Source organism: Dendrobium catenatum, unplaced genomic scaffold, assembly GCF_001605985.2.
Source record: "Dendrobium catenatum unplaced genomic scaffold, ASM160598v2 fragScaff_scaffold_798, whole genome shotgun sequence".
Taxonomy (NCBI): domain Eukaryota; kingdom Viridiplantae; phylum Streptophyta; class Magnoliopsida; order Asparagales; family Orchidaceae; genus Dendrobium; species Dendrobium catenatum.
In genome coordinates this window covers 528,833-540,812 of record NW_021319260.1, presented here as the reverse complement: position 1 = coordinate 540,812, position 11,980 = coordinate 528,833, and the positions used below count along the sequence as shown (strand labels likewise).

Sequence of the window (11,980 nt, the reverse complement as noted above, 5' to 3'; positions counted from 1 at the left end):
TGGTTCAACTATCATTTCAAGAGCTCCCATATGGCTAATGGATTCTTTCTTTTTAACTTCTTATTCTTTGATGAACTGAATTTTGTTTGAAGTTTATCTTTTTGAAACCCTAAATTTGCATAAATGTTCAAAGTATTTTATGGATAGTAAAGACAACTTTCCTCATGTGATATAAAATTTTAATTTTGCCCAACTTCTATTTCATTTATCACTTATCATCGTATTCTTTTAACTTCTTAATCAATTATGTCACTAAGGCTTTGTTTAGGACGATTTTCTAATTTTTTTTTTTTTTTAAATAACTTTTTAGTGCAAAAAATTCTAGTTCAAAAAATTTTGTATTAAAATTTTGTTTTAAAATGTAGTAAGAAAACCATCTTAAAACTAACCCTAGCATGAGAGAAGCCATGCTAGATTAAAGGGAAAATTTTTTATTTTTTAGATGATTCAGTTTTCCTGGATTACTTTATTTCGGATGGGAGATGGAACATTAATAGGTTGGAGTATACTTTGGAAATGACTTTGTTGAGCTAATTGTTCAAACACAGATCTGTCCAAAGCTTATACAGGATCGCATAGAGCTTAAATCCAAATTTTATGGTAAAACAATTGTTGCTATGGCATTAGAGGCATTGGTTGAAGTTAAGAAGGATGATGATTATTGGAAGTGGGTATAAAAATTAAAGCTTAACTCTCGGGTGGAGTTATTTTTTTTGGCGATTGTGTAACAATGCTATTCAATCAAATGATTACTTATGCCAGAGAAGGTTATTTGATAATAACTTTTGTCCTATAGGTTGTCTTACTATTGAAAATTATGATCATATTGCAGCAAATTGTGTGAAGATTATTCAAGTTATAGAGGTTTTGAATGCATGGGGATTTACTGTACCATCATTCTTCTCTTTTGAGGTTTGTAAAGCTGAGTTAAAGAGGTTAGCTGGTACTATTCCGTTTAGGGCTAACATATGTTGCACATTGTTATATTTCTCTTGGAAGAGTAGGAATAAAGTCAAGCATTGAGGGGTTGAAGATAGTCCTTCATTTATTGCATCAAATGTGATTAGCTTTGTTGCTTCTTCTTACCAATTTAATCTTATATCGGATCACTGTGGTGTTAATCAGCTTCCTAAGCTGTTTTGTAATCATTGGCGCTCTCTTCCCCCCAATTGAATTAAGGTAAATATTGATGCTACTTTGTTAAAAACTAATAAAGCTGACGTCGGTGGAGTTTTTAGAGATATTAATGGTAGATTTCTGTTGGCATTTGGTTTTCAATGTATGCACTGTGATATTGCTCATATGGAGCTCTTAGCTATTGCTTCTTTAAAGTCATTTGTTCATAGTTTGATGTTAAAGGCTAAAGACATAATCATTGAAGGTGACAATTACAATATTATCAAATTGCTGCATGACTCTTTCGGCAAATCAAATCAGCTATCTGGGAACCGGTTATTGGAGGTTCTATCATTCTTAAAGGAGTTTACCTACAATCCACTACATAATATATGATATGTTTAATAAATTGAATAATCTTACCTCAATCAATTAAGTACTTTAGTAAAAACTTTTCTTAACCCATATTTGAATCCCTCTCATGCAGCAAAACATCTTAATTAGAGAAAAAATAATTGTGGTTCATGCACTTGTGAAGCAGATTAATTGTAGACCCGGAGGAATTAATTAAGCGGTCATGTGCCTCATATGGCGGTGGCAAAAAAAGAATTTTCTTAAGAATGATGTGAGATATTTTAAGCATGCTTATAAAAATGTGGCGGATTCGGCATTCGAAGTTGCTGACTATCCGTTAGATTTGGAAATGGTGGCCATCACTGCCGCCAAATTCTCCAGCACTTCGGTTCCTTTACTCCCTCCGAGAGAAAACTCTCTCCGAATCTTCCATCTACTCGCCGCCGGCGACCTCCCAAAGGCTGCCGCCACCCTTTTCTCCCTCTCATCACCGGACTCCGCCGCCTACGCTGCTGTCCTGCATGCCTGCTCTAGCCGCCGCCTCCTCCCCCTTGGCCGATCACTCCATCGCCATCTGCTCCTCTCCCCCTCCCCCTCCATCGACCTCTTCCTTTCAAACCACCTTATTAACATGTACTCCAAGTGCGGCCGCACCGATCTTGCACGCCGCCAGTTCGACGAAATGCCCCGCCGAAACCTCGTTTCCTGGACTGCTCTCCTCACGGGATACTCTCAGGCCGGCCAACACCAGCAGTGCATCCAGCTATTTTCTTCCATGCTTGTACATTATAGTCCAAATGATTACGGGATAGTCGCGGTTCTCAGTTCCAGTGCAGGAGCGCGAGATGGCCACCATGGAAAACAGGTACACGCCCTTGTTTCCAAGATTTCTTTGGATGCCAATGTTTTCGTTGGAAACTCCTTGATCGCCATGTATTCCTCCTGCGATGGGCTTGAGGATGATGGTTTTTTGGTATTCAAGACAATGTCTTTCAGGAATCATATCACATGGAATTCGATGATTGCAGGGTTTCTGCAAGGCGGTAGATCGCACCAATCCCTCGAGCTTTTCGTTAGAATGAGGCGATGTAGTGTTGAATTTGATAGGGCAACTCTAATAAGCGTCATTTCCTCCTGTTCTAGCATTCCTGAGTGCTGCCAGTTGCATTCTCTTTGTATCAAGAGTTCCTTTGTTTCAGAAGCAGAGGTTGCAACTGCTCTTGTGAAGGTCTATGCTTCCCATTCTGGTGATTTCCAAGTCTGCTATGAAGTATTTTCGTCTGTTACCAAACATGATCTCATGTCTTGGACTGGAATTATGACTGCTTGTTGTGAGCAAGAGCCGACAGAGGTTGTTTTTATGTTTTGCCAGTTGCGGCGGGAGGGTTTCAAACCAGATCGACATGCCTTATCTATTGCAGTCAAGGCTTCTGCTGGCTTTGCAACTGAGAGGAATTGTATGGCCCTCCATCTTCTCATAATAAAGTCAGGGTATGGGAATGACACAGTGCTTTGCAATGCTCTAATTCATGCTTATGCTCGATGTGGTAACCATAAATTAGCTGTTTGCATCTTTGATCAAATGGAATTTCATGATAGAGTGTCATGGAATTCAATTATCAAAGCTTATGCTGCTCATGGGAAAGGCAAGGAAGCTCTAAACGCTTTTCAATGTATGGATGTTCCACCTGATTCTGCAACATTTGTTGGTATTCTTACTGCTTGCAGCCACTGTGGTTATGTGAATGAAGGTCGTCATATCTTCAACCAAATGTCCAAAGTTTATGGAATCGAACCGCAACTTGATCACTTTGCATGTATGGTGGACATTCTGGCACGTGCCGGAGAACTTCTAGAAGCTGAGGAACTAATAAACCAAATGCCAATGGAGCCAGATCCTGTTGTTTGGAGTGCATTACTTGGGGCATGTAGGAAGCATGGGGAGACTAATATTGGTAGGAAGGCTGCTCAAAAGTTGTTGGAATTGGAGCCGAGGAACTCTGTTGGTTTTGTAATTATGTCAAATTTGTATTGTGCAACAAGGAGCTTTGGTGATGCAGCATTTGTAAGAAAAGGAATGAAAGAATGTGGGGTGAAGAAGGAGCCTGGTTTGAGCTGGATTGAGGTTGGAGATTATGTACATGAATTCTCTGTGGGAGGGCATCGCCACCCACACAGAGAAGAAATCTTAGTGGAACTTAGGAGGCTAGTGATTAAGCTCAAGGAGATGGGTTATGTGGCAGATACTAGATTAGTATTGCATGAAATTGATGAGGAGCACAAGGAGGAGCATTTATTAAATCATAGTGAGAAAATGGCTGTGGTTTTTGGATTGATGAATTCTTCTTCTAATTGGGATTGTCTGAAAATTATGAAGAACATTAGGATCTGTGAGGATTGCCATAATTTCATCAAATTGACTTCAAAATACGCTGGAAGAGAGATTGTGGTGAGGGATTCAAATCGTTTCCACCATTTTACAGATGGCACATGCTCATGTGGTGACTACTGGTGACAAATTTTGGCAGAAATACTGTAAGTTGTTGGTTTAATTTTCTTTTATTTACTTAACTAATTTTTTACCTGACATTTTTTTATACTGAAGGCTTTATGTCTTTGTATTGATAGAACATAAAAGACTTCTCCTTGATAGAGTGTACATTTTGTTTAATTAATGACATTTTACTTTTTACTCCTGTGGGAAAGGCTTGTGCTAGCTGGAAAGGTAACTCTGCCCCAAATTTTAAGCATTTTTTGCTCTTGTTATGGTTCCTGAGGAATGGCACAAACATATTTGGTATAAGAGATTTTCTTTGAGGTTTTCAACTTACTCTTGGCTTGCTCTTGTTGGAGGGCTTAAAACTGTGGTTGCTCTTGCTTCAAGAAATATTTCTGTCAGTAGATTGTGTACTCTTTTTGATAGCTATCCTGAAAGCAGCATTCATTTATTTTTCCAATGTGATTTTTCTTATAATCTTTTAAAGAGGATTCTACCGATTTTCTCCTCCTTTTTGCTGCCACCTACGATTCTTCGGGCTCTGGATTTCGTGGAAGACAATTTTGACAGTAATGATGAAGTTGCTAATGCTCATAGACTTGGGACATGGAAAGAAAGGAATGGTAGGATTTTTATTAATTCGTATCATACTTTCACTTCTCTTTATTATCTGATCACAAGGGCAATATTTCTTAAACTGAAAGTTTGGAAGAATTATAATGACATCAAGTTTTTTATTGGCTAGTCAGATTGTTTTTATCATATTTTTTAGAATTGTTGGTTGCTTTTGTGGTCTCTGTTTAGGATTTTCCCAATGTTTTGTGCTGCCTTCCCTGGATGGTCATTGCTTTATCTTGGCAATCGTGGTGAGCTCAGATTTCAGATTTCTCATAAGCCACTGTTTCTTATTTCTTCAGTTTCTTCAGTTGGAAAATATGGTTTTTGCTGCTCCTCTGGCAACCAGGTTTGGCAAAAAGTTCTGAGTTATTTATGATTATTTGAGATTCTATTAATCCTCCCTTTGCCCTGAATTTGGTAGTCCTTTTTGTTGTTGTTGTTGTTATGCTGATATTTTTCAGAGATGTCTTTAAGCTTTTTTATGGCTTTACGCTTTCTTTTCTGCATTTTCATCCTTTTGTGGTTATTCTGGATTGTTTTTGTATCTTTCTTTTTGGCAATGATATGGGCTAGTCCCTTAATTCCAAGTTTTTAACATTCTAAATGGACCATTTGATTCTTTTCAACCTTGCTATTAGAGCTTTCCCAAGTTTGACCCTTCATTTCATGACCTGGCCTAGAATCTCAGTTAACAAGGCCGAATAGATGGTTGGATAGATTTCACAAATTCTTTCAATAACTAAGTACTCAAATTAAATAAACTTCCAAACTTTAACCAGAGAGTTACTAACATAAATTTGTAGTTTAAACATTCAAATAAAATCACTTTTATTTATTTTCAGTTGAACCTCTTCTTCTGTGCATGTAATCATCATTCGAGAAGGGATTTACCTGAAATGATTATTTTAATAGGTTGAGTTCTTAATATTAATTCAGTGGTTAATTATGATTTTATAGTATAACAATAATAATGCATCATGCGTATAAATAGTAAGCCATATTATTAATCTTTTCATTTCATAACTATATATATATATAAAGTATTGTATAAAATCAAGTTCAACTCAAAATTCTTTCTTTCGTAATTCCCTATTCATTCATATTTAATTTCTAAAAAAAGTTTAAATAATTGACAACAACTCAGAAATCATATGTATTGTCATCACCGAGGTAGTCTTTATTTAAGTCATTATCATAACAATTTGATATCTCATCTATCTTATGTAGAGTCCAATGCATCTCAATCTATTTATTCTTCTTTTATTTCAGTCATCTTCCTCTTTCTAAATTTTTTTTTATCAACATAAAGATAATAGCAGTACTCTAAAATCTTTAGAGTAGGTGGTGGTGGTGTGCGTCTTTTAAGTGATCCTGACGGGTGCTAAAACAATGGTGGTTGCAACGAAAGCAGTGGGCTAGAGGTCAAGGCAGTCGAGAGGGAGTTGTGGCTCGGGGTGCATGAATGTATGATATATTTGGGGTTTTAGTTTAAGATTTAGGTAATTTTAGTGCAAATATTTATAAATAGTGTGAGACATACGACTCATGTCAGCGAGGTGGGGTGTGCCTCAAGGCGGGCCTCAGCTAAGCTGAGGCACAAGCCTAAAAAAAAAAGTTCAAGGCGTAAGCCTCGAGGTTTTTTCACTAGAATTGCATTGAAGAGGGCCTCAAGGCGAGCCTCATATTACACAATTTTAAATAATGCTATAAATCTTTGATTTATATATTCCTTTAATATTTCTATCATTTAACTTTTGACTTGTTCATAATTCATTGATTTTGGGAGAACCATCTAAATAGTATCAATTAAAGTACTTTCTTTTTTAAATTATTTTTTTTTTTTCATTTATTTGAATTCATGCCGGGTAGGTCGACTATGGAAGACATACATTTATTAAGAGGTTTGATGGAGAAATATAGAGAAAATAAGGAGGATCTACATATGATATTTATTGATTTAGAAAAAGCATATGATAAAGTTCCAAGAGAAGTGTTATGGAGAGTTTTTGAAAAGAAAGGAGTCGATAATGCTTATATTCAAATCATTAAAGATATGTATGCATGAGCTATTACTTGTGTTCAAACACAAGGTGGATTGACCAAGTATTTCCCTATTTCGGTTGGGTTACATCAAGGATCAGCCTTAAGCCCATATCTTTTTGCTTTAATCGTGGATGTTCTCACTAGACATTTGCAAGAGGATGTACCTTGGTGTATGCTTTTTGCTGATGATATTCTTCTTGTTGATAACCTAGAGAGGGAATTGAAGGTAAACTTGAATTATGGAGTCAACCTTAGAGTCTAAAGGTTTTCGCTTGAGTAGATCTAAAACGGAATATATGGAGTATAATTTTAGTAATAATAGACCTAGTGAGGGGATTGTAACTTTGGGCGATCAAGTCATTAATAAGAGTACACGTTTTAGATATCTTGGATCTATTGTTCAGAGTGATGGTGAAATAGATGGGGATATTATCAGCAGAATTCAAATTTGATGGTTGAAGTGGAGGAATGCATCGGGCTTGTTATGTGATAGAAATGTACCTCTCAAACTTAAGGGAAAATTCTATAAGATGGTAGTGAGGCCTGCAATGCTTTATGGTGCCTAATGTTGGCCATTAAAAGAGAAGCATAATACTAAGTTAAGTGTGGCAGAGAGGAGGATGCTCAGGTGGATGAGTGGCTTTACCCTTAGAGATAGGATACGAAATGAGCATATACGTGAAAAGGTTGGAGTAGCTCTAGTAGAAGATGAGATTAGAGAGAGTCGCCTTAGATGGTTTGGTCACATCAAACGGCGGCCTTCCAATGACCCGGTTAGGAGAGTAGAGGTATTATATTTGACTTATGTTAATAAAGGTAGGGGTAGACCTAAAAAGACTTGGTTAGAAAATATTAGAAATGACCTTTCTTTATTAGAGTTAAACGAGAACTTGACTTTTAATAGGACACAATGGAGAAAAAGGATTCATGTAGCCGACCCCACGTAGTGGGATAAAGGCTTGATGTTGTTGTTGTTGTTGTTGTATTATGTATAAGTACGTTGCATCCCCTATCAATATCATAAAGAGGTGAACTCTTATATTGCATGCATATAATTTTTCATTTTCAATAATTTTCATTTCATGTTGTAATTCATTCTTTTCTTTTCTTTTTCATTTATACATGCATAATAACCTCAATATGAAATTGTCACATTTATATGAATTATATTGTAACACAATCATTTGATATTTATCATTTTAATGTAAAGCAACATTTATTTGAATGAATGTATTAATAAATGCAATCATCAAAATAATATGTAAGTTTTATAATATAAATCATAATCACCCAATTTATTTTCTTTTTGAAGGTTGAAACTGTCACTTCTAAGTTCTATAAACAATTAGTTAGTCGTTGTTAACTCATAACCTAACAACCAAGGATGTAATTATGTCTGTCTATTCAGGCAATTCAAAATTATATTAACATTAGATTCAAATTAATTTTTCATTAATAATTTGACCCCTTATCGAATCTTTTTCTCGAGAACACTTGTTTGCAGTATTTTTACTTTTGCTAAACTACTCAATTATTCCAATGTCCAAAAATACATCAATTGCTTTAAATACTATTGAAATTACTCCTAAAGAAGTTGATCGTTATCAAGACAACAATGAATTATACAAGTTTTGAATTATTTTGAGTTTGTTTTCAATTATTTTGATCATAGTAAGTACTCTATATTTGTTTTCAATTATTGTGATTTTAGTATATTTCTCTCCTGAAATTAAGAAAAATATAATATCTCCTATTTTAGCAAATTTTTGTCGTGTAATTTTTGATATGTTGTAGATATATCATTATGAGTATGTTGATTGGCTTATATTGAATTTTCACATGATGGTTTAGTTTATATGGCATTTTAATTGAAATGAGTAAGAAAATATTGAGTGCAAAGCAATCAAGTACTAATGTATTAAATTTAGATATGAGCTATATTATATGTATACGGTTACTGTTCATTTTGAATAATATGCATTTTGGCATAATTTATGCATATTGATTGGCACACTTGATAGATCTATATATTATGAAAATTATATATGATGTGCATATAATTTATTTTATTATGATATACATGATATGAAATGTGTAAGAACAAAAAAAAAGAATGAATTGATGTGTCATATCGACGAGTGAGATTGATACTTATATGATTGAGAAAACTGATGAGTAATATATAACTGATGAGATGACTGATGATTGATAATTTATAGGAGCGATGATAGATGATAGACCGATGACAAATGACATATAAGATAGATGATAGATCAATAACAAATAAGATCAATGATAGATAAGACATATGACAAATGACAGAGAAGACTGATGACAAATAAGATCAATAATAGATAAAACATATGATATATAAGTCTAATGATTGATGAGATTGATTCCTAATAGGTTAGCCCCATGACAAATAGATATATGATATACGATATGCAATGATATTGATTGACTAATGATAATGATTAATTGATTGAATGATATAAGAAATATTATTAACATGCAGCCAATCTAATATGATATTGGTATGGATACACAACATATGATACATATGTGATAAGTTTGGTTCACTTGATATATAAACGAAAAGAATGTGTGTGATAGATTACTACTTATATGAATATGATTTCTTACTTACATATTATTTATATTTTGTGCATTAATTTCTGTGGTTAATTTTAGTGACCTTTTAGGCTTTTGTGATCATTATGTTGTTTGTACATGTTTTCAGGTAAGCGTGAGAAACTAGTGGAATGAGGTTAATATAGGCGGCAAGTTTAGGTTTCTTTTTGTTCCTATTAATTTTACATTTTGTGGTCATGATTTAATTGATATGATAAGTTGTTTCTGTTGGTTGAACATCATGACTAATATATATATATAATTTTTTCAATTATGGATCATGTTGAATCCTGTTTTATCTGGTGGATGATGTTGGGTTGTACTTCATGTACCTATGAATTAAGAGCCTATGTGGAGAAGGTAATGAACTATGAGTATAAAGAAAAAGAGAGAAGAGCCTGGGAGAGAGTCTGGATTTAGACAAAACTTTATTATCCAATTCAGAGGTAAAAGAGTAATGAATGCGATAGCTCTACATTGTGGAGCTTATGCTAACAAAGAAAAAAATTACACAATATTTCTCTTCTTTTGTAGGTTTCTATCATGGGTTTGATTGTGTATTCTTTTGTATGTAAGCCCTTATGTCAGCCTCTCCTCCTTTTTTCAATATGCGAGTATCATCTGAGTGTAGTTAGGAGAGTTGGCTAGTGTGAACTGGAAGTCATTCTAGGGTCGCCCCATTGAGGTGAGAAGGAGAGAGTAGTGTCTTGATATAGCCTTCGGATCGACCGAGGAGATGTGTGTCGTTAGTTGTTTGATGTATCTCACATGGGATGCTTGGCTCTGGTTGGGATGAATATATATATGTTTAACTGAGAGAGGAACTTTTGAGGTCACCCTCACCAGGAGGGAAGATTGCATGGAAGATGTGAATGGTGTTGGTCCACCGTGATTCACTATTAAACTCCTTCCTAGCTCTTGAATGAGTCCCTCAAATGAGCTATTTTGAGAGAGCAATGGATCCTCCTTCCGCTCAACTCGAATGTAACCTACAAGACACCTGTGAATGGGTACATGTATAGGTAGTAATAGGTGTACAGATCAAGGTATAAATATTGGATGGATATTAATGTATTTATGTTTTTCAATGTTTATATAATTAGTAAGCTCTAGTACATGTTTAGAAAATAAAAAAGATGAAATTCATTCAATTTTTTTCTTGGGGTGTTGTATATTGCTTTCCCAATTACCTGCATAAAAAATTTGAAGCTATTAATTACCACTTATTTTTTTGCTCAAGGTTCTCAGGAATTAGAAGTTTACTAATTTAATGAGTTTTTATTTATTTATTTGATCATATAGTAATGTAATTAGTTTTCACATTTATTAGATCAGATAGTTAATGTAATTAGGTACTCTAGGAGCTATACACAAAGGATACTTCACAATAATAACTAGAGAAATATCCTCATAAGCCTCTTACACGGGACAATCAAAGATAGTGACATCATGATCAACTACCTCTAAATCATCTATATTAGCTTTAACAACACTCATATTCTGCTTAACATGGCAATCATCTTCAGAACATCAAAAGCCAAAATCACATGCTCAGAAGAAAGCCCAGATCACTAACAACTGAAGGATGCCCAACATCACCAACACTTTTAATGTCCACATTAGCAAGCAAAACACCATCACTAATATTACATTGCAAATTATCTTGAATGCCAGTAGAGGGCGACACCCACATTAATTGGAGGGGGGTTAACAGTAGGAGAAATAATGAGATGGGTATGACATTCCACTTTTGAATGACCTAACGAGTTGTAGTGGATACAATAACAAGGGAAGCCCTCCATAACCACAGACTGAATGTAACCCAAGTTTTCAGGGCCAACCCAAATTTTGTCAGGAAATTCTTTGGTAATATCTAACTCCATCAGGGCACAAGCGATAGAAGTAGCATTATCGGTTTTTAAAGGCCGGTCTGAAAGGCCTCCAATACAGCGAAGAAGGGAAGAATGACTAGGGCACAAAAAAGCCCTAGTAGAGCAAACATTATGAGGAAATAACTTTTTGGAGATGCATGGCTGTGACAATTAGAAAAGGGGATAATTAGGGTTGCAAGCAAAATAATATATTGGAGCTTGTTTATTATCATTTGATTTGTTAATCATATAAGATTTAGTATCTTTATAAATATTTGATTGCTAAATGAACAAGTTCTAATAACTTCATGATTAATTCATTTATGTTCATGAACTCTATCATATAAAATCTATAAACAAATTACTTAATAAGCTCAATTAAGGCTTGATAAAAAAACTTAATTTGTCTTCACTTTTTTAAACTATTCTCTAGGGGTGTCAATATTTTACCCGGCTTGAAATCCGACCCGAATATTTTCAGATTCAGGTCAACTTGTTGGTCAGGCATGTCGAGGTCAGATTTGATTTCTTGACACGTTTCTAAAATCCGGAAGGGGTTTTGGTTGACCCAAAAATCCGAAATGACTCGAATACACCAAATCCCGCTCAGATAGTAGTCCCGGACTCCCGCACTCGTACCCACAGCTCCCGCACTCGTGCCCGTAATACTCTCGTGTTCTCTCCTGCGCCTGCAATGACGCTGCCTAAAATTTCAAAAAAAAAAAATCTAAAATACAATAATATCTATATTATGATGAAAACGGGTTATGATTTGGACTTATAATTACTCCTAAAAAAATTATTTACTTATATTAAAATATAGGCTATTACAATCTCCCCACATTAAAAA

General features: G+C 34.8%; 2 protein-coding genes across 2 annotated transcripts; both read left to right on the top strand.

Moving 5' to 3' along the window:
- The first annotated feature begins 1,693 nt into the window (after positions 1 to 1,693).
- Positions 1,694 to 4,273, top strand: LOC114578339 (pentatricopeptide repeat-containing protein At1g71420). The gene is made up of 2 exons (XM_028696646.1): positions 1,694 to 4,005; positions 4,099 to 4,273. Exon 1 carries the CDS (start codon positions 1,694 to 1,696, stop codon positions 3,983 to 3,985), a length of 2,292 nt encoding a protein of 763 aa, XP_028552479.1. The 3' UTR covers positions 3,986 to 4,005; positions 4,099 to 4,273.
- LOC110114420 lies at positions 4,197 to 4,931 on the top strand (the record flags this gene model as incomplete). The annotated part of the gene is given in 2 exon segments (XM_028696655.1): positions 4,197 to 4,590; positions 4,772 to 4,931. Coding segments are annotated over 2 exon segments (515 nt in total), but the record flags the coding sequence as incomplete, so codon positions are not given.
- Between the last annotated feature and the right edge of the window lie 7,049 nt (positions 4,932 to 11,980).